At 50.1% G+C, this 23,480-nt stretch overlaps 1 protein-coding gene across 5 annotated transcripts in view; it reads right to left on the bottom strand.

Annotated features, from left to right (window-relative positions):
* Positions 1–1,556: 1,556 nt before the first annotated feature.
* LOC139240375 (urokinase plasminogen activator surface receptor-like) overlaps positions 1,557–23,480 on the bottom strand; it is a 54,462-nt gene continuing 32,538 nt past the window's right edge. For 3 of the 5 annotated variants that reach the window (XM_070868848.1, XM_070868852.1, XM_070868849.1), the window contains 5 exons: positions 16,187–16,324; positions 14,211–14,354; positions 11,230–11,394; positions 7,097–7,192; positions 1,557–1,804 (listed from right to left, as the gene is read on the bottom strand). In XM_070868848.1, the coding sequence (XP_070724949.1) occupies positions 1,782–1,804; positions 7,097–7,192; positions 11,230–11,394; positions 14,211–14,354; positions 16,187–16,324 (566 nt within the window). In that variant the 3' untranslated portion in view covers positions 1,557–1,781. The remainder of the gene's footprint in view (positions 1,805–7,096; positions 7,193–11,229; positions 11,395–14,210; positions 14,355–16,186; positions 16,325–23,480) is intronic. The other 2 variants (XM_070868850.1, XM_070868853.1) reach the window with 2 other exon arrangements.

The raw sequence follows: 23,480 nt of genomic DNA, 5'->3' as shown, positions 1-23,480 counted from the left end.
GAGAACCAGTCAGGGTCACCACCAGGGGGAGCAGGAGAACCAGTCAGGGTCACCACCAGGGGGAGCAGGAACCTCAGTCAGGGTCACCAACAGAGGGAGCAGGAGAACCAGTCAGGGTCACCACCAGGGGGAGCAGGAGCACCAGTCAGGGTCACCACCAGGGGGAGCAGGAGCACCAGTCAGGGTCACCACCAGGGGGAGCATGAGCACCAGTCAGGGTCACCACCAGGGGGGGCAGGGACATCAGTCAGGGTCACCACCAGGGGGAGCAGGGGCATCAGTCAGGATCACCACCAGGGGGAGCAGGGGCATCAGTCAGGGTCACCACCAGGGGGAGCAGGAGCATCAGTCAGGGTCACCACCAGGGGGAGCAGGGGCATCAGTCAGGGTCACCACCAGGGGGAGCAGGGGCATCAGTCAGGGTCACCACCAGGGGGAGCAGGGGCATCAGTCAGGGTCACCACCAGGGGGAGCAGGGGCATCAGTCAGGGTCACCACCAGGGGGAGCAGGGGCATCAGTCAGGGTCACCACCAGGGGGAGCAGGGGCATCAGTCAGGGTCACCACCAGGGGGAGCAGGAACCTCAGTCAGGGTCACCACCAGGGGGAGCAGGGGCATCAGTCGGGTCACCACCAGGGGGAGCAGGGGCATCAGTCAGGGTCACCACCAGGGGGAGCAGGAGCATCAGTCAGGGTCACCACCAGGGGGAGCAGGGGCATCAGTCAGGGTCACCACCAGGGGGAGCAGGGGCATCAGTCAGGGTCACCACCAGGGGGAGCAGGGGCATCAGTCAGGGTCACCACCAGGGGGAGCAGGGGCATCAGTCAGGGTCACCACCAGGGGGAGCAGGGGCATCAGTCAGGGTCACCACCAGGGGGAGCAGGGGCATCAGTCAGGGTCACCACCAGGGGGAGCAGGAACCTCAGTCAGGGTCACCACCAGGGGGAGCAGGGGCATCAGTCGGGTCACCACCAGGGGGAGCAGGGGCATCAGTCAGGGTCACCACCAGGGGGAGCAGGAACCTCAGTCAGGGTCACCACCAGGGGGAGCAGGGGCATCAGTCAGGGTCACCACCAGGGGGAGCAGGGGCATCAGTCAGGGTCACCACCAGGGGGAGCAGGAGCGTCAGTCGGGTCACCACCAGGGGGAGCAGGGGCATCAGTCAGGGTCACCACCAGGGGGAGCAGGGGCATCAGTCGGGTCACCACCAGGGGGAGCAGGGGCATCAGTCGGGTCACCACCAGGGGGAGCAGGAACCTCAGTCAGGGTCACCACCAGGGGGAGCAGGAGCACCAGTCAGGGTCACCACCAGGGGGAGCAGGAGCACCAGTCAGGGTCACCACCAGGGGGAGCAGGAGCGTCAGTCGGGTCACCACCAGGGGGAGCAGGGGCATCAGTCAGGGTCACCACCAGGGGGAGCAGGGGCATCAGTCAGGGTCACCACCAGGGGGAGCAGGGGCATCAGTCAGGGTCACCACCAGGGGGAGCAGGGGCATCAGTCAGGGTCACCACCAGGGGGAGCAGGGGCATCAGTCAGGGTCACCACCAGGGGGAGCAGGAGCATCAGTCAGGGTCACCACTAGGGGGAGCAGGGGCATCAGTCAGGGTCACCACCAGGGGGAGCAGGGGCATCAGTCGGGTCACCACCAGAGGGAGCAGGGGCATCAGTCAGGGTCACCACCAGGGGAAGCAGGGGCATCAGTCAGGGTCACCACCAGGGGGAGCAGGGGCATCAGTCACCAGGACACCTCGTTCTCTGCAAAACATGGTTCCTCAGCGAATCACACGGGCTCGGTGTCTGCATCTGGAGTCAGAAAAGACAGGAATTCAGACGCAGCAACTTAACATCGACTTGCATTTATTTCGCAGATGCATCACGGGACGCAAACCGGAGAAAAATTTGACAGCTAGTCGCGTAAGGAGATATTTAGACAGTTGACCAAAAGCTTGATCAAAGAGATTGATTTTAAGGAGTGTCTTAAAGGAGGAGAGATCGGGGGAGAGGTTTAGGGAGGGAGTTCCAGAGCTCGGGCCCAGGCAACTGAAGGTACGGCTGTCAATGGTGGACTGATGGAAATCGGGTGATGGGCAAGAGGCCAGAAATGGAAAAGCGCAGCGATCTCGGAGGGTTGTGGGGCTGGAGGATAGGGATAGGGAGTCCTGGTCAGACTGCACTTGGAGAACAAGGAATTCGATATATTCTTTGTCATGTATGTAACCTTTATGGAACAACACCGCAATACTATATATACGTAAGAAATGCACACCTTGACCACAGGGGGTGAACCTGTGGGAGACACTCCTCACCTGGTCATCCAGGTTTATAAAGGGAGGTCCCACGCAGGGTCATCACTTCTTGGTCCTGTGAATAAAGATTCAGGTCACAGAGTGACCTTGTCCATAGAATGTGCCTCGTGTGGATTTGTGATATTGTGTAAGGACTTTACACTGGCGACGAGAAGCGTGAATCAGTGACCCACGAGAATGGCCACTGGCAGCAATGATGAACGGTACTGTGTTGGTGAGGACTGGGACAATTTCATTGAGAGGCTCCAGCAGAGTTTTGTCACAAAGGACTGGGAGACGCAGCGGCCGACAAGCGAAGGGCTCATCTGCTGACCAGCTGTGGACCTAAGAATTACGCGCTCATGAAAGACCTGCTAGCACCCGAGAAGCCGGCGGACAAAACGTTTGAAGAGCTCAGCAAACTAATCGGTGAGCACCTCAAACCAGCGAGCAGCGTACACATGGCCCGACACAGATTCTATACACACCGACGTCGGGAAGGACAGAGCCTACCGGATTTCGTTGCGGACCTCCGGTGCTTGGCCAGCCTCTGTAAGTTCACAGACGCCTGCAAGGGGGAGATGTTAAGGGATTTCTTTATTGAGAGCATCGGTCATGCTGGGATTTTCAAAAAGCTAATTGAGACCAAGGACGTGACCTTGGAAGTGGCGGCGTTGATGGCTCAGACTTTTATGGAGGGGGAGGAGGAAACCAAGATAATATACGCGTGCAATTCTGCCTCCAACGTGGCTATGGATCAGGGAGTCAGTATCATAAACACGACACAGAGCCCCGCAGGCAGGCAAGGGCAGTTCGACACACCCCAGGCAGCAATAGACCCAAGAGTAAGTCTCCAACAGAGACAATGGCAGGCTGAACGGATATTTACGTGCCCCCCAAGTGGACAATGCGGCCCAGGATGGGGCCATTGACACCCACTAATAGGGTGCTCATGAGCAGTCAAAGGGACAATCAGCGAGGAATGCCTTGTAACAGCTCTTTTGTTCACAACAATGGGAATCTCAGTTCATGCTGAAGGTGTGGGGGCAGACATGCTGCCAGGACTTGCTGGTTTCAACAGTTCGTCTGCAGAAATTGTAACCTCAGTGGCCATTTAGCCAAAATGTGCAGAAAGCCTGTAACCAGGCTAATATACAAGGCGGATGAACCAGATGAGGGGTCTGCGAGGCAGGATGATGCTTGGGGCAAATCAATGGACGCTGAAGTTCAGCGGGTTCATGTGGCAAACATTCACAGCTCATATAGCAAAACGCCACCTATGATGATGAAAGTCCTATTAAATGGCATCCCTGTACGCATGGAGCTGGACACGGGGGCCAGCCAGTCACTCATGAGTGTTCAACAATTCGAAAAGCTGTGGCCACTCAAAGCCAGCAGACCCAAACTAGAATGCATTGAGACTCAATTACGGACGTACACCAAAGAAATCATTCCAGTGCTAGGCAGTGCAATGTTGGCCGTCACACACAATGGATCGGTGAACTGGCTGCCGCTCTGGATTGTCCTGGGCAATGGTCCCGCACTGTTGGGGAGGAGCTGGTTAGCTGAGATGAACTGGAAATGGGGGAATGTGCACACCATGTCATCTGTGGAGTGAAGTTCATGCTCACAGGTCCTACAGCAATTTGAATCTCTATTTCAACCTGGCATCAGGACGTTCAAAGGTAGCAAAGTAGTGATTTGCATCACCCCGGACGCCAGACCAGTGCACCACAAAGTCAGAGCTGTGCCGTATGTGATGCGGGAGAAAATTGAGAGTGAATTGGACCAGCTGTTGAGAGAGGGCATCATCTCGGCTGTTGAGTTCAGCGACTGGGCGAGCCCCATCGTTCCCGTCCTAAAAGCGGATGGCTCGGTCAGGATCTGTGGCGACTACAAGGCCACTATTAACCGGGTGTCCCTACAAGTCCAATACCCGCTCCCGAGAGCGGAGGACCTTTTTGCCACGCTGGCAGGCAGCAAGCTGTTCACCAAGTTGGACCTCACTTCAGCCTATATGACCCAAGAACTGGCCAACGAATCTAAACTACTGACCACCATCATCACGCACAAGGGACTGTTTGTTTACAACAGGTGTCCATTTGACATTCGATCAGCAGCCGAGATTTTTCAAAGAAACATGGAAAGCCTGCTCAAATCCATTCTTGGAACAATCGTATTTCAGGACGACATCCTCATCACGGGTCGTGACACTGAGGAACACCTCCACAACCTGGAGGAGGTGCTACACCGACTGGACCGGGTAGGCCTGCAACTCAAGAAGTCTAAGTGTGTTTTTGGCTCCCGAGGCCGAGTTTCTGGGCAGGAGGGTTGCTGCAGACGGGATTCGGCCTACCGAATCCAAAATGGAGGCGATTCGACGAACGCCCAGGCCCTGCAACACATCGGAGCTGCGTTCATTTCTGGGACTCTTGAAGTATTTCGGGAACTTTCTGCCGAACTTAAGCACATTGTTGGAGCCACTACACGTGCTCCTGCGTAAGGGTTGTGATTGGTTTTGGGGGGACTGTCAGGAACAGGCTTTCAATCGGGCGTGGAACCTACTTTGTTCAAATAAGTTGTTCACCCTGTACGACCCCCGTAAGAAATTGGTTCTGACATGTGATGCATCGTCCTATGGGGTTGGGTGCGTGTTGCAGCAGGGTAACGCTGAGGGCAACTACAACCTGTGGCTTATGCCTCCAGGTCGTTCTCTCAAGCTGAACGGGGATATGGGATGGTTGAGAAGGAAGCACTCGCATGTGTCTATGGGATGAAAAAGGTGCATCAGTACCTTTTTGGCAGAAGGGTCGAATTAGAAACAGACCACAAGCCGTTAACATCCCGGCTGTCAGGCAGCAAGACTATCAATGCCAATGCGTCAGCTCGCGTACAGCGATGGGCTCTCACGCTTGCTGCAAAAGACTACACCATCCAGCACCGGCCCGGCACCGAAAATTGCGCTGACGCGCTCAGCAGGCTTCCACTGACCACCACCGAGGGGGCAGCAGAGCAAAGCACCGAGATGGTCATGGCTGTCGATGCCTTTGATAGCGCAGACTCCCCCATCACAGCCCGCCAGATCAAAATCTGGACCAACAGAGATCCCCTCCTATCCTTGATTAAGAAATGTGTCCTGACTGGAGATTGGGCGCCCGCACACGGAGCATGCCCTGAGGAGGTCAGACCGTTTCACAGACGGCTGGATGAGCTCTCCATCCAAGCCAACTGCCTACTATGGGGCAGCCGGGTAGTCATGCCCCAGAGGGGCAGGGAAGCATTCATCAGGGAACTCCACATCGAGCACCCAGGCATCGTGCTGATGAAGGCCATTGCCCGGTCACACGTTTGGTGGCCGGGAATTGATTCAGACCTTGAACACTGTTCGCAGGTTACGACGTGTGCCCAGCTAGGTAATGCCCGCAGTGAGACCCCGCTCAGCCCGTGGCCCTGGCCCACCAGGCCATGGTCACGTATTCACGTAGACTACGCGGCCCTTTCATGGGAAAAATGTTTCTCATTGTGGTTGATGCGTACTCGAAATGGATCGAGTGCATCATTTTGAATTCGTGCACGACATCCACCACCATGGAGAGTCTGCGCGCAGTCTTTGCGACCCGCGGCTTGCCGGACATCCTTGTTAGCGATAATGACCCATGTTTCACAAGCTACGAATTCCGGGAGCTCATGTCGGGTAATGGCATTAACCATGTCAGGACAGCACCGTTCAAGCCGGCCTCCAGTGGCCAGGCGGAACGTGCGGTCCAAATCATAAAACAAGGCATGCGCCGGATTCAAGGACCCTCCCTTCAATGCCGCCTATCGCGCCTCCTGCTGGCCTATAGGTCCCGACCGCACTTGCTCACAGGGGTCCCGCCCACAGAGCTACTCATGAAACAAACACTCAAAACTCGGCTGTCCCTCATTCATCCAGTCCTGTCTGACATTGTTGAGGGCAAGCACCAGTCCCAAAACGAGTACCATGACTGAAATTCAAGGGTGGGATGTACAGAAATTGAATACCCCATATTTGTTCTCAATCACGCTTTGGGGCTCAAATGGTTTGAGGGTACTATAATAGACAAAGAGGGGAATAGGGTCATAGTGGTTAAACTTGACAATGGGCAGATATGCCGCAAACATCTGGACCAAGTAAAAAAAGGTTTCAGCATGGACACTGAGGAACCTGAGGAAGTTCATGAGATGCTGCCCACACCACTGCCAATGAACGAGCAACAAGAACATTCAGCAGCATGCACAGTCCCTGCGGTCAGCCCAGACAGGCCGGAATCACCACAGGTGACAGACACGCATACCAAGGCTCAACAACCAGAGCCTCAACTGTGGCGCTCCACGAGAGAGCGCAGACCACCCGAGAGACTTAACCTATGATGCCAATAAGATGTTGAGGGGGAGGTGATGTCATTTATGTAACCTTTATGTAACAACACTGCAATACTGTATATACGTAAGAAATGCACATCTTGACCACAGGGGGTGAACTTGTGGGAGACACTCCTCACCTGGTCACCCAGGTATATAAAGGGAGGTCCCACGCAGGGTCAACACTTCTTGGTCCAGTGAATAAAGGTTCAGGTCATGGAGTGACATTGTGCATCGAATGTGCCTCGTGTGAATTTGTGATATTGTGTAAGGACTTTACATTCTTGAAATGGATAAATTTGCAGATCGGGGGATGGGGGAAAGGGACTAATTGGATAAAAGGGCTGGCACAGGCATGATGGGGCAAGTGACCGCATTTTGTGCTGTATCATTCTATGGTTGCAAGTTGAACGTCTGTCATACTGACCTCTATTCTTTGTGCAGAAAAACCAATATATCAGCAACAATATCAGGATTCCAGCAAGGCCTCCAAATATTGATCCCAAGATGGATGCAAGGCTTGCTGCAGGAGGAATAAGAATGGAGATTAAAAAACATTAATACTCATCAGAGCTGGGCTGCCCATTCCACAATGCTGAGCACAGGTCAGAGGTCAGTGTAGGCTGTGCCCTGTTCTCTCTGCAGCCAGACTCATCCCCTTTTAAACAGCAACATAGTAACAGTAGGAGGCCATTCAGCCCCTCGAGCCTGTTACACAGGAACAGGAGGAGTCCCATTTAGCCCCTCGAGCCTGTTACACAGGAACAGGAGGAGGCCCATTCAGCCCCTCGAGCCTGTTACACAGGAACAGGAGGAGGCCCATTCAACCCCTCGAGCCTGTTACACAGGAACAGGAGGAGGCCCATTCAGCCCCTTGAGCCTGTTACACAGGAACAGGAGGAGGCCCATTCAGCCCCTCGAGCCTGTTACATCGGAACAGGAGGAGGCCTATTCAACCCCTCGAGCCTGTTACACAGGAACAGGAGGAGGCCCATTCAGCCCCTCGAGCCTGTTACACAGGAACAGGAGGAGGCACATTCAGCCCCTCGAGCCTGTTACACAGGAACAGGAGGAGGCCTATTCAACTCCTCGAGCCTGTTACACAGGAACAGGAGGAGGCCTATTCAACTCCTCGAGCCTGTTACACAGGAACAGGAGGAGGCCCATTCAACTCCTCGAGCCTGTTACACAGGAACAGGAGGCCCATTCAGCCCCTCGAGCCTGTTACATAGGAACAGGAGGCCCATTCAGCCCCAGGATCGGTAATTCACGCCATCAAAAGGGACAATGCGTCCCGGGTGGGACCATCGACACTCAGCAACAGAGTGCTCAGGAGTGATCAAAGAGACAATCAGAGAGGAATGCCTGTCAGCAGTTCCTTTGTTCACAACAATCTCAGCTCAGGCTGGAGGTGCGGTGGCAAACATGTGGCGAGAACCTGTAGGTTTCAGCAATTTATCTGCAGAAACTGAAACTTCAGTGGACATCGGCCAGAATATGCAGAAAGCCCATAGCGAGGCTAGTTTATGAGGCAAAGGAACCGGACGAGGGGTCTGCAAGGCAGGGTGATGCTTGGGGCAAAGCTATGGATGCTGAAGTCCAGCGGGTTCATGTGGCAGACGTCCATAACTCGTAGACCAAAACACCACCCATGATGATGAAAGTTCTATTAAATGGCATCCCAGTATGCATGGAGCTGGACACAGGAGCTAGCCAGTCACTTATGAGTGCCCAACAATTTGAAAAACTATGGCCACTCAAAGCTAACAGGCCCAAACTGGAACGCATTGACATGCAGTTACGGACCTACACCAGAGAGATCATCCTAGTACTAGACAGTGCAAACTTGGTGCTCACACACAATGGATTGGAGAACCGGCTGCCACTCTGGATTGTCCCAGGGAATGGTCCCGCGCTCTTGGAGGAGCTGGTTAGCCGAGATGAACTGGAAATGGGGGGATGTGTGCACGCCATTTCATCTGTGGAGCGAAGTTCATGCTCACAGATCCTACAGAAATTCGAGCCACTTTTTCAACCAGGTGTCGGGACTTTTAAGGGCACCAAATTAGTGATATGCATCACCCCGGATGCCAGACCAGTGCACCACAAAGCTAGAGCGGTGCCGTACGTGATGCGTGAAAAAATTGAAAGTTAACCGTTAACATCCCTGTTGTCCGACAGCAAGGCTGTCAATGCCAATGCGTCAGCTCGCATACAGCGGTGGGCCCTCATGCTAGCTGCGTATGACTACACCATACGGCACCGGCCAGGCACCGAAAATTGCGCTGACGCGCTCAGCAGGCTCCCACTGGCGACCATCGAGGGGGCATCGGAGCAAAGTGCGGAGATGGTCATGGCCGTTGAGGCTTTCGACAGCGCAGGCTCCCCCATCACAGCCCACCAGATCAAAATCTGGACCAACAGAGATCCCCTCCTGTCACTGAAAAAGAAACGTGTCCTGACTGGGGATTGGGCGCCCGCACACGGAGCGTGTCCCGAGGAGGTCTGGCCGTTTCACAGACGGATGGATGAGCTCTCCATCCAAGCCGACTGCCTGCTATGGGGCAGCCGGGTAGTCATGCCCCAGAAAGGAAGGGAAGCATTCATCAGGGAACTCCACAGTGAGCACCCTGGCATCGTGTTAATGAAGGCCATTGCCCGGTCACGTGTATGTTGGCCGGGAATTGACTCAGACCTGGAACACTGTGTTCGCAGGTGCACGACATTTGCTCAGCTGGGAAATGCCCCCAGGGAGGCCCCACTCAGCCCGTGGCCCTGGCCCACCAGGCCATGGTCACGTATTCACGTAGACTACACGGGCCCATTCATGGGAAAAATGTTCCTGATTGTTGTCAATGTATACTCGAAATGGATCGAGTGCATCATATTGAATTCGTGCACGACATCCACCACCGTGGAGAATCTTCGTGCGGTCTTTGCGACCCACGGCTTGCCGGACATCCTAGTTAGCGACAACAGCCCGTGGTTCACTGGCTATGAATTCCAGGAGTTTATGTCGGGTAATGGTATCAAACACGTCAGGACAGCACCGTTCAAGCCGGCTTCCAATGGCCAGGCGGAACGTGCGGTTCAAATCATAAAACAGGGCATGCTCCGGATTCAAGCACCCTCCCTCCCTTCAGTACCGCCTATCGCGCCTCCTGCTGGCCTATAGGTCCCAGCCGCATTCACTCATGGGAGCCCCGCCCGCAGAACTACTCATGAAAAGCATGCTTAAAACGCAGCTGTCCCTCATTCATCCAGCCCTGTCAGACACTGTTGAGGGCAAGCGCCAGTCCCAAATCGAGTGCCATGATCGCAACTCAGTGGGGAGATGCATAGAAATCGATGACCCTGTGTTCGTTCTCAATCATGCTTTGGGACCCAAGTGGCTTGAGGGTACTGTAATTGGCAAAGAGGGGAATAGGGTTATAGTGGTCAGACTTAACAATGGGCAGATATGCCTCAAACATCTGGACCAAGTAAAGAAAAGGTTCAGCATGGACACTGAGGAACCTGAGGAAGATCATGAGATGTCACCCACACCACTGCCAGTGAACGAGCAACAAGGACATTCGCCAGCATGCACAGTCCCTGCGGTCAGCCCGGACAGGCCGGAACCAACTCCGGTGACAGAGACGCATGCCAAGGCCCAACCACCAGAGCCCCAACTGCGGCGCTCCACGAGAGAGCATCGACCACCTGAAAGACTCAATCTTTGACCCAAAGACGTTAGGGGGAGGTGATGTCATGTTTGTAACCTTCACATAACCGCAATCCTTATGTATCAACACTGTACACTGTATACACCTGAGTAATGCACACCTTGACCACAGGGGATGAACTTGTGGGAGACACTCCTCACCTGGTCATCCAGGTATATAAAGGGAGGTCCCACGCAGGGTCAGCACTTGTTGGTCCTGGGAATGGAGGTTCAGGTCACATAGTGACTTTGTCTGCAGTACATGCCTCGTGTGATTCTATAATAAGGTGTAAGGACACCACAAGGAGGAGGCACATTCAGTCCCTCGAGCCTGTTACACAGGAACAGGAGGAGGCCCATTCAGCCCCTCGAGCCTGTTACACAGGGAACAGGAGGAGGCCCATTCAGCCCCTCGAGCCTGTTACACAGGAACAGGAGGAGACCATTCAGCCCCTCGAGTCTGTTACACAGGAACAGGAGGAGGCCCATTCAGCCCCTCGAGCCTGTTACACAGGAGCAGGAGGAGGCCCATTCAGCCCCTCGAGCCTGTTACACAGGAACAGGAGGAGGCCCATTCAGCCCCTCGAGCCTGTTACACAGGAACAGGAGGAGACCATTCAGCCCCTCGAGCCTGTTACACAGGAACAGGAGGAAGCCTATAACAAGGACAGAGTTCCTCTTTCGTTCTTCCTTCCTTCCTTCCCTCCTTTAGCTTCCTTCTTTCTCTCTCTCGCTCCATCTTGCCTCCTTTAGCATCCTTCTTTCTGTCTTTCTTTCTCTCTCACTCTCTTCCTTCCTCTCTCTCTCTCGCAATGGCGTTGAACTGTCGCGCTCCACGCAGGTTGTCTCTCCGTTACCTGGCTTAGGATCGCCGAAATGCCTGGTGTCCCTGTTGCAGAGGTTTCCCGCGCAACAATTGGGAATCTCATCGGCCAGTATATTGAATTCCCGCAAGGCGCTGGTGCTTTGGCAGATCTGCTCCGAGGCGCAGCCCCTGGCGAAGAACGAGCCCGTTTTCGGCACTAGACACAGACGGGAAACAGGTTAGATATCCAGGAGTGTGAGACAACAGTCCTCACTGGTTAGAACGGGCGGGTTTGTGACCACGACATTGGCCCACTTTACGCGATGGACGGTTTAACGGGACAGCACTGTGACAGTGCTCGACTGGTCTATATACCTGTGTATCGCACTTGCTGCAATCACAGCGCATTTTACAGCACAGCAACAGGCTATTCAGCCCAACAGATCTATGTCAGTCTCTATGATCCACACAAGCCTCCTCCCTACTGTATTAGCATTTACTTACTGTTTCATAAGAACATAAGAAACAGGAACAGGAGTAGGCCATTCGGCCCCTCGAGCCTGCTCCGCCATTCAGTAAGATCACGGGCTGATCTTCAACCTCAACTCCACTTTCCCGCCTGATCCCCATACCCTTGATTCCCCTAGAGTCCAAAAATCTATCGATCTCAGCCTTGAATGTACTCAACGATTCAGCATCCACAGCCCTCTGGGGTAGAGAGTTCCAAAGTTTCATAACCTTCTGAGTGAAGAAATTCCTCCTATGCTCAGTCTTAAATGGCCGACTCCTTATCCTGAGGCTATGCACCTCAGTTCTGGACTCTCCAACCTGGGGAAACGACCTCTCAGCATCTACTCTTTCAAACTTATACATTTCAATTAGATCACCTCCCATTCTTCTAAACTCCAGAGAGTATTGTCCCAATCAACTCAATCTCTCCTCTGAGGACAAACCTCCCATCCCAGGAATCAATCTAGTTGCACCGTCCCTAAGGCAAGTATATCCTTCCGCTGATAAGGAGACCAAAAGTTGATCTCACCAAAACCCTGTACAAATGCAGCAAGACGTACTTACTCTTGTACTCTAAGCCCCTTGCAATAACGGCCAACATGCCATTTACCTTCTTAATTGCTTGCTGTACCTGCATGCCAACTCTCTCTGTTTCCTGTACAAGGATACCTAAATCTCTCTTAACAGCAACATTTAAGTTTCTCATAATTAAAAAATATATTCTGCTTTTCTATTCTTCCTGTCAAAGTGAATAACCAACCTCACATTTCCCCACAATATACTCCGTCTGCCATCTTTTTGCTCATTCACTTAACCTGCCTACATCCCTTTGCAGGCTCTTTGCATCCTCCTCACAGCTTACTGTCCCAGGTAGCTTTGTATCATCAGCAAACTTGGATACATTGCACTCAGTCCCTTCATCGAAGTCATTAATATAGATTGTAAATATCTGAGGCCCCAGCACTGATCCTTGCGGCACCCCACTAGTTACAGCCTCTCAATCTGAAAAATGACCCATTTAACCCTACTCTCTGCTGTCCATTAACCAATTCTCTATCAATGCTAATATTTGATCTATCCCTATGAGCCCTTATCTTGCGTAGCAGCCTTTCATGTGGCACCTTATCAAATGCCTTTTGGAAATCCAAATATAATACATCCACTGGTTCCCCCTTAACTATCCTGCTAGTTAAGTCCTTAAAAACTCTAATAAATATGTTAAACATGATTTCCCTTTCACAAAACTATGTTGACACTGCCTAATCAAGTTATGATTTTCTAAGTGCCCTGTTACCACTTCCTTAATAATGGATTCCAGAATCGTCTTGACACTGATATATTGCCAACTGGCATATGTTTCTCTGTGTTCTATCTCCCTCCTTTTTTGAATCAAATGAAGTGACACTTTCAAGATAATCTGTGTTTTAGTGAGGGATAAATATTGGCCCAGGATATCGGGGAACCCCCCCGCACCTGCTCTTCTTCCAACAGTGGCCGTGGGATATTTTATGTCCACCTGAGAGGGGCAGACCTCGGTTTACCGTCTCAACCGAATGATGGCACCTCCGACAGTGCGGCACTCCCTCAGTACTGCCCCTCCGACAGTGCGGCGCTCCCTCAGTACTGCCTCTCCGACAGTGCGGCACTCCCTCAGTACTGCCCCTCCGACAGTGCGGCGCTTTCTCAGTGCTGCCCCTCTGACAGTGCAGCGCTCCCTCAGTACTGCCCCTCCGACAGTGTGGCACTCCCTCAGTACTGCCCCTCCGACAGTGCGGCGCTCTCTCAGTACTGCCTCTCCGACAGTGCGGCACTCCCTCAGTACTGCACCTCCGACAGTGCGGCGCTTTCTCAGTGCTGCCCCTCTGACAGTGCAGCGCTCCCTCAGTACTGCCCCTCTGACAGTGCGGCACTCCCTCAGTACTGCCCCTCCGACAGTGTGGCACTCCCTCAGTACTGCCCCTCCGACAGTGCGGCACTCCCTCAGTACTGCCCCTCCGACAGTGCGGCGCTCCCTCAGTACTGCCTCTCCGACAGTGCGGCACTCCCTCAGTACTGCCCCTCCATCAGTGTGGCACTCTCTCAGTACTGCCCCTCCATCAGTGTGGCACTCCCTCAGTACTGCCCCTCCGACAGTGTGGCACTCCCTCAGTACTGCCCCTCCGACAGTGCGGCACTCCCTCAGTACTGCCCCTCCGACAGTGCGGCGCTCCCTCAGTACTGCCTCTCCGACAGTGCGGCACTCCCTCAGTACTGCCCCTCCGACAGTGCGGCACTACCTCAGTACTGCCCCTCCGACAGTGCGGCACTCCCTCAGTACTGCCCCTCCGACAGTGCAGCACTCCCTCAGTACTGCCCCTCTGACAGTGCAGCGCTCCCTCAATACTGGCACTGGATGTGTCGGCCTGGATTGTGGGACAAAGTCTCTGGAGTGAGATTCGAACGCACGACCTACTGACTCAGAGGCAAACGCGCTCCCCACTGAGCCACAGCTAACACCCGAAGATTACAGAAGATTCAACGTACACACAGCCTGTTTGCCTGAGACATTCACGCAGCGGGTCTCCGGCCCAACGCACTTCACTGTTTGTTCATTATCACTGCAGGAAGCGGATGAGCTACTGAAACACCCTCTGCATTCCATTCCATTCTGGGTGGTGTTCGGCGGCTCTGAAATGGAAAACACAAAGTGAGATTCTTTTCACCTTAAGGAAGAAACACGGGCTGGGTATTTTTGAATTGGTTCATTGTCTTGGTTAGAAACCAGCCCTGCATTCTGCCACATGACCTTTGATTGTCTGCATAGCTGCAGGAGGAGGCCATTCAGCCCCTCGAGCCTGTTCCGCCATTCAATTAAATCACGGCTGATCTATTCCATTTTAACCCGCCTGAGCTCCATATCGCTCGTCAACCTTACCCAGCAACAATCTGTCGTTCTCAGCTTTCACAGCTCCACTTATCTGAGCATCGTCTTGTTCTTGAATTCCCCACCAAAGGAAATACCGTAGAGGATGCTTTACCCTGTATCTAACCCCGTGCTGTACCTGCCCTGGGAGTGTTTGATGCGACAGTGTAGAGGGAGCTTTACTCTGTATCTAACCCCGTGCTGTACCTGCCCTGGGAGTGCTTGATGCGACAGTGTAGAGGGAGCTTTACTCTGTATCAAACCCATGCTGTACCTGCCCTGGGAGTGTTTGATGGGACAGTGTAGAGGGAGCTTTACTCTGTATCTAACGCCGTGTACCTGCCTTGGGAGTGTTTGATGGGACAGTGTAGAGGGAGCTTTACTCTGTATCTAACCCCGTGCTGTACCTGTACCTGCCCTGGAAGTGTTTGATAGGACAGTGTAGAGGGAGCTTTACTCTGTATCTAACCCCGTGCTGTACCTGCCCTGGAAGTGTTTGATGGGACAGTGTAGAGCGAGTTTTACTCTGTATCTAACCCCGTGCTGTACCTGCCCTGGGAGTGTTTGATGGGACAGTGTAGAGGGAGCTTTACTCTGTATCTAACGCCGTGTTGTACCTGCCCTGGGAGTGTTTGATGGGACAGTGTAGAGGGAGCTTTACTCTGTATCTAACCCCCTGTACCTGCCCTGGGAGTGTTTGATGGGACAGTGTAGAGGAAGCTTTACTCTGTATCTAACCCTGTGTTGTACCTGCCCTGGGAGTGTTGGATGGGACAGTGTAGAGGAAGCTTTACTCTGTATCTAACCCCACACTGTACCTGCCCTGGTAGTGTTTGATGAGACAGTGTAGAGGGAGCTTTACTCTGTATCTAACCTGTGCTGTACCTGCCCGGAAGTGTTTGATGGGACAGTGTAGAGGGAGCTTTACTCTGTATCTAACCCCCTGTACCTGCCCTGCGAGTGTTTGATGGGACAGTGTAGAGGGAGCTTTACTCCGTATCTAATGCCGTGTTGTACCTGCCCTGGGAGTGTTTGATGGGACAGTGTAGAGGGAGCTTTACTCTGTATCTAACCTGTGCTGTACCTGCCCTGGGAGTGTTTGATGCGACAGTGTAGAGGAAGCTTTACTCTATATCTAACCCTGTGTTGTACCTGCCCTGGGAGTGTTGGATGGGACAGTGTAGAGGGAGCTTTACTCTGTATCTAACCCCATGCTGTACCTGCCCTGGGAGTGTTTGATGAGACAGTGTAGAGGGAGCTTTACTCTGTATCTAACCCCGTGCTGTACCTGCCCTGGTAGTGTTTGATGAGACAGTGTAGAGGGAGCTTTACTCTGTATCTAACCCCGTGCTGTACCTGCCCTGGGAGTGTTTGATGGGACAATGTAGAGGGAGCTTTACTCTGTATCTAACCCGTGCTGTACCTGCCCTGGGAGTGTTTGATGGGACAGTGTTGAGAAAGCATTTCGGGGGGGAGGGGGGGTAGGGATGGGGGTGTGGATCAATGATGCTCAATCGCATCATAATTGAATGGGGCAGACTTATTATCAAATGAATCTACTGGATTCGAATCGGATTATCACGCTCTGTAAGCTTACCAGCAACCGTCTGTTTATTGCAGAGATCAGAGTCACAGCATGTGCTGGCCTGGGAGACGGACACAACTCCAGTGCTGAAAGATAAGGGATCAGAGCACGACCCACAGGAATTAATAATCCGACTGCTGCTCACTCCCTCTGAAAACAAGCACAGGTCAGAGCTGGGATTTTACACTTTGTTCTTGGGAACAGGGAAGGAAGGATGGAAGAAACAAAAGAGAGCGGGAAAGACATGAAGAAAGAAAGAAAGAAAGATCGATGGATAGTGGGGGCAGGGGGGTGGGGCGGGGAGGGGGATGTATCAGGTGAGTGCAAATTTAAAAAGTCAAAGAGAAAGGAGAAGGCAATAGTGCAGGATAGCAATAGGGGTAATGATAACCAGAGTGTGACTTGAAGGTACATAAGAGTACATCAGAAAGTGGAGTCAGAGTCTGGAAAAATGGTAAAAAGACAAAATTAAAAGCTCTTTATCTAAATGCACGCAACATTCGTAACAAGATAGATGAGTTGACGGCACAAATATAAATAAATGGGTATGATCTGACAGCCATTACAAAGGCAAGCAAAGCTGGGCATTGAATATTCAGGGGCATTTGCCATTTCGGAAGGATAGGCCGAAAGGAAAAGGAGATGGGGTAGTTCTGTTAATAAAGGATGAGATCGGTGCAGTGGTGAGAAATGGTATTAGCTCAGATGGTCAACATAAGAACATAACATAAGAACATAAGAATTAGGAACAGGAGTAGGCCATCTAGCCCCTCGAGCCTGCTCCGCCATTCAACAAGATCATGGCTGATCTGGCCGTGGACTCAGCTCCACTTACCCGCCCGCTCCCCATAACCCTTAATTCCCTTATTGGTTAAAAATCTATCTATCTGTGACTTGAATACATTCAATGAGCTAGCCTCAACTGCTTCCTTGGGCAGAGAATTCCACAGATTCACAACCCTCTGGGAGAAGAAATTCCTTCTCAACTCAGTTTTAAATTGGCTCCCCCGTATTTTGAGACTGTGCCCCCTAGTTCTAGTCTCCCCGACCAGTGGAAACAACCTCTCTGCCTCTATCTTGTCTATCCCTTTCATTATTTTAAATGTTTCTATAAGATCACCCCTCATCCTTCTGAACTCCAACGAGTAAAGACCCAGTCTACTCAATCTATCATCATAAGGTAACCACCTCATCTCCGGAATCAGCCTAGTGAATCATCTCTGTACTCCCTCCAAAGCTAGTATATCCTTCCTTAAGAAAGGTGACCAAAACTGCACGCAGTACTCCAGGTGCGGCCTCACCAATACCCTATACAGTTGCAGCAGGACCTCCCTGCTTTTGTACTCCATCCCTCTCGCAATGGGGGCCAACATTCCATTCCCCTTCCTGATTACCTGCTGCACCTGCAAACTAACTTTTTGGGATTCATGCACAACGACCCCCAGGTCCCTCTGCACTGCAGCATGTTGTAATTTCTCCCCATTCAAATAATATTCCCTTTTACTGTTTTTTTTTCCAAGGTGGATGACCTCACATTTTCCGACATTGTATTCCATCTGCCAAACCTTAGCCCATTCGCTTAACCTATCTAAATCTCTTTGCAGCCTCTCTGTGTCCTTTACACAACCCGCTTTCCCACTAATATTTGTGTCATCTGCAAATTTTGTTACACTACACTCTGTCCCCTCTTCCAGGTCATCAAGATGTCGAATCAGTTTGGGTGGTGATAAGAAATAATAAGGGAAAGAAGTCACTGGTGAGAGTGGTCTGCAGACCTCCTAACAGTAGCTACACTGTAGGACAGAATATAAATCAAGAAATAATGGAGGCTTGCAAGAAAGGTGCGGCAATAACATGGGCGATTTTAATCTTCATATAGATAGGATAAATCAAATTGGCAAAGTTAGCCGTGAGGATGAGTTCACAGAGTGTATTCGGGATGGTTTCTTAGAACAATACAGTACGGAACCAACCAGAGAGCAGACTATTTTATATCTGGTAATGTGTAATGAGACTGGATTTAGTAATGATCTCATAGTAAAGGAACCTCTTGGGAAGAGTGATCATAGCATGGTAGAATTTTAAATTCAGTTTGAGGATGAGAAAGTTTGTTCTCAAACTAGTGTCCTGAACTTAAATAAAAGCAATTACAAAGGTATGAAGGCAGAGTTAGCTAAAGTTGACTGGGAAAATAGATTAAAGGGTAAGATGGTAGATAAGCAGTGGCAAACATTTAAGGGAGATATTTCATAACTCTCAGCAAAGATATATTCCAGTGAGAATGAAGGACTCTAAGAATAGGATGGGCCATCCGTGGCTAACTAAGGAAGTAAAGGATTGTATCAAATTGAAAACAAAGGCATACAATGTTGTGAAGATTAGTGGAAGGCCAAAGGATTGGGAAATTTTTAGAAACTAGCAAAGGACGACTAAAAAAATAATAAAGAGGGAGAAGATGGATTATGAGAGTAAACTAGCAAGAAATATAAAAACAGACAGTAAGATCTTACAGGAATATAAAAATGAAGTGAGCAGTTAAAGTAAACATTGGTCCCTCAGAGGATGGGACTGGGGAATTAATAATGGGAAACAAGAAAATGGCGGAGACTTTGATAAAATATTTTGTATTGGTCTTCATGGTAGAAGACACTAAAAGCATCCCAATAATTGATAATCAAGGTGTTGTAGGGAGGGGGAACTTAAAACAATCACGTACTAATGTGTACAAGAATAGAAGGTTAGAGAGGATGAACACATGGCTGGAAGATTGGTGTAGGAGGGAGGGCTTTAAATTCTTGAGGCATTGGGACTGCTTCTGGGGGAGATGGGACCTGTACAAACCGGACGGGTTGCACCTCAACAGCGCCGGGACCAATATCCTCGCGGGGAGTTTTGCTAGTGCTGTTGGGGAGAGTTTAAACTAGCTTGGCAGGGGGATGGGAACCTGAGAATGAATTCAAAAGGGAAGGAAGTAAAGCAGGAGTTGGATAGCAAGAACCTAGAAAGCGAATCTGTAAGACAGAGGAAACAGGGCTTAGTATGTAGTAAGCAAGCAAGTCTTCTTGTGCTGAATGGTATATACTTTAATGCAAGGAGTATAGCGAATAAGGCGGATGAGCTAAGAGCACAGGTAGACACTTGGGAGTATGACATTATAACCATTACAGAAACGTGGCCGAAGGAGGGGCAGGTTTGGCAGATTATGAAGACAGATTGGATTGGCTGGGTTTGTTCTCATTGGAACAGAGGAGGTTGAGAGGAGACCTCATCGAGGTGTACAAAATATTGAGGGGCCTGGACATAGTGGATAGTAAGGGTCTATTTTCATTGGTAGAGGGGGCTATTACGAGGGGACATAGTTTTAAGGTGGTTGGTGGAAGGTTTAGAGGGGATTTGAGGGGGGCTTCATTATACAGAGGGTTGTGGGGATCTGGAACTCGCTGCCTGGAAGAGTGGAGGATGCAGAAACCTTCACCACTTTTAAGAGATGTTGGATGGGCACTTAAAGTGCAGTAACCTGCAGGGTTATAGACCTAGAGCTGGTAATTGGGATTAGACTGGATGACCTTTTGTTGGTCAGCGCAGATTTAATGGTCAGTACTGCAGGGAATAGAATACGGCCAGCGTGATCTGCTGGACTAGTTTCAATCGCCTGGATGGGTTGGAGAGGAATTTTTCCAGATTTTCTCTCCCTAAATTGGCCTGGGTTTTTATCTGGTTTTTGCCTCTCCCAGGAGATCACATGGCTCCAGTTGGGATGGAGCGTAGATGTTTTTAGTATAAGGGATGTTGCAGTGGTGTGGGGCGGACTGGTTGGGCTGGGTGATCTTTGCCTTTCTGTTATTGTTCATGGGTTGTATGTAACCTTTAGGGCTGCTGACCAAGGGCCGTGCGGCTCTTTGTCGGCTGGCACAGACACAATGGGATGAAATGGCCTCCTTCTGCGCTGTAAATTTCTATGTTTCTATGTTTCTACTATCACTAGAGAAAAAGTACTAGGCAAACTAATGAGACTAAAGGTGGACATGTCCCCTGGACCTAATGGCCTGCATCCTAGGGTCTTAAAAGAAGTGGCTGCAGAGATAGTGGATGCATTGGTTGTAATCTACCAAAATTCTCTGGATTCTGGAGAGGTCCCAGCAGATTGGAAAACCGCAAATGTAATGCCCCTGTTTAAGAAAGGAGGGAGATAGAAAGCAGGAAACTATAGACCAATTAGCCTAACATCTGTCATCGGGAAAATCCTGGAGTCCAGGATTATTAAGGAAGTAGTAGCAGGACATCTAGAAAATCACAATACAGTCAAGCAGAGTCAGGATGGTTTTATGAAAGGGAAATCATGTTTGACAAATTTGCTGGAGTTCTTTGAGGATGTATCGAGCAGGGTGGATAAGGGGGAACCAATAGATGTCATGTATTTAGATTTCCAGAAGGCATTCAATAAGGTGCCACACGCAAATTGGCATAAGGTCAAGCAGATCAGAGAGATAAATGGGTGGCTCAAAGGCTGGTGTGGGAGGAAGGGGTTTCATTTCATGGGGCACAGGCACCAGTACTGGCAAAAGAGGGAGCTGTGCCGTCGGGACCGGTTCCACTTAAATCGGGCTGGGACCAGCATCCTGGCAAATCAAATACCTAGGGCTGTAGATGGGGCTTTAAACTAAAAAATGAGGGTGGGGGAGTCAGGTGCGGGTAAATTTAGATATCGAAAGAGAAAGGTCAATGCAATAGAGCAGTGTAGCGATTTGGATAAAAATAACAGAGTGTGATGGGAAGGGACAGAGAGTTTAATGGTAGCAGTGCAGCAGAGAATAATATCAAAGTAGGGAATAATGGAAAAAAAATTAAATTAAAAGCTCTTTATCTGAATGCATGGAGCATTCATAATAAGGTGGATGAACTAGTGGCACAAATAGAGATAAATGGGTTTGATCTAATAGCCATTATACAGTCGTGGCTGTGAGGTGACCAAGGTTGGGAACTAAATGTTCTAGGGTACTTGACATTTTGAAAAGACAGGCAGAATGGTAAAGGGGTCGGTGGGGGTGAGGGCAGCCCTGATAATAAAGGATGACATAAGGACAGTAGAGAGAAAGGATCTTGGCTTGGAAGATCAGGAAGTAGAACCAGAAAGGGTGGGGATAAGGAATAACAAGGGGCAGAAAACACTGGTGGGATGGTAGTATATACCGTTGGACAGAATAGTAATCAAGAAATAGTAGGAGCTTGTAACAAAGGCAATGCAATAATCATGGGGGGCTTTAATCTTTATACGGACTGGATAAATCAAATTGGTAAAGGCAGTCTGGAGGACTGCATTCGGGACAGTTTCCCAGAACAATACGTCATGGAACCAACCAGGGAACTGGCTATTTAAGATTTTGTATTGTTTAATGAGACAGGGTTAATTAGCAATCTCATAGTAAAGGATCCTCTGGGGCAGAGTGAACACAATACGATAGAATTTCACGTTACATTTGAGAGTGACTTGCCCAAGTCTGAAACTAGAGTCTTAAACTTAAATAAAGGCAATTACATAGTTATAAAGGGTAAGTTGGCAAAGATATATTGGAAAAATAGATTAAATGGTATGGCAATAGATAAGCAGTGACTAGCATTTAAAGAAATATTTCATAACAAAAATACATTCCACTGAGAAACAAAAGCTCCACAGGAAAAGTGACTAACTTAAGAAGTTAAGGATAGCATTAGATTGAAAGAAGCTTATAATGTTGTGAAGAATAGCAGTAAGCCTGAGGATTGGGAGAGTTTCAGAAACCAGCAAAGGATGACCAAAAATTATACAAAGGGGAAAAATGGACCAGGAGAAAACTAGCAAGAAATATAAAACCAGATTGTAAGAGCTTCTACAAGTATGTAAAAAGGAACAGAGTAAAGTAAACATTGGTTCCTTAGTGGCTAAGGCAGGAGAAATTATTATGGGGAATAGGGAAATGGTAAAAAACGTTAAAACGAATATTTTGTATATGTCTTTACGTAGAAGACGCAAAAAGCATACCTAAAATGGTGAGGAATTAAGGGTCTAATGGTGAGGATAAAAGGAGGGAGACAGAAAGCAGGAAACTATAGACCAGTTAACCTGACATCTGTCATTGGGAAAATGCTGGCGTCCATTATTAAGGAAGCAGTAGCAGGACATTTGGAAAAGTATAATACAGTCAAACAAAGTCAGCATGGTTTTATGAAATGGAAATCATGTTTGACAAATTTGTTGGAGTTCTTGAGGATGTAACGAGCAGGGTGGATAAGGGGGAACCAGTGGATGTGGTGTATTTGGATTTCCAGAAGGCATTCGATGAGGCCACATAAGAGGTTACTGCACGATAAAAACTCACGGGGTTGGGGGATCATATATTAGCATGGATAGAGGATTGGTTAACGAACAGAAAACAGAGAGTCGGGATAAATGGGTCATTTTCCGGTTGGCAAACAGTGACTAGTGGGGTGCCGCAGGGATCGGTGCGGGGACCTCAACTATTTACAATCTATATTAATGACTTGGATGAAGGGATTGGGTGTAATGTAGCCAAGTTTGCTGATGATACAAAAATAGATGGGAAAACAAATTGTGAGGAGGACACAAAAAATCTGCAAAGGGATATTACCATGAGTCTATGAGTGGGCAGAAACTTGGCAGATGGAGTATAATGTGGGAAAATGTGAGGTTATCCACTTTGGCAGAAATAATAGAAAAGCAAAATATTACTTAAATGGAGAAAAATTGCAAAGTGCTGCAGCAGAGAGACCTGGGAGTCCTTGTGCATGTAACACAAAAAGTTAGTATGCAGGTACAGCAAGTAATCAGGAAGGCGAATGGAATGTTGGCCTTTATTGCAAGGGGGATGGAGTATAAAAGCAGAGAAGTCCTGCTACAGCTGTACAGGGTATTGGTGAGGCCACACCTGGAGTACTGTGTACAGCTTTGGTTTCTGTATTTAAGGAAGGATATACTTGCATTGGAGGCTGTTCAGAGAAAGTTCACTAGGTTGATTCCAGAGATGAGGAGGTTGTCTCATGAACAAAGGTTGAGCAGGTTGGGCCTATACTCATTGGAGATTAGAAGAATGAGAGGTGATCTTATTGAAACGCATAAGATTCTGAGGGGGCTGGACAGGGTAGATGCAGAGAGGGTGTTTTCCCTCGTGGGGAAATCTAGAACTCGGGGGCATAGTTTCAGAATAAGGGGCTGCCCATTTAAAACTGAGATGAGGAGGAATTTCTTCTCTCAGAGGGTTGTAAATCTGTGGAATTCTCTGCCCCAGAGAGCTGTGGAGGCTGGGTCATT

Source organism: Pristiophorus japonicus, chromosome 31 (assembly GCF_044704955.1).
Source record: "Pristiophorus japonicus isolate sPriJap1 chromosome 31, sPriJap1.hap1, whole genome shotgun sequence".
Taxonomy (NCBI): domain Eukaryota; kingdom Metazoa; phylum Chordata; class Chondrichthyes; family Pristiophoridae; genus Pristiophorus; species Pristiophorus japonicus.
The sequence above is the reverse complement of the archived record's forward strand: the minus strand, read 5'-3'. Positions and strand labels throughout refer to the sequence as shown.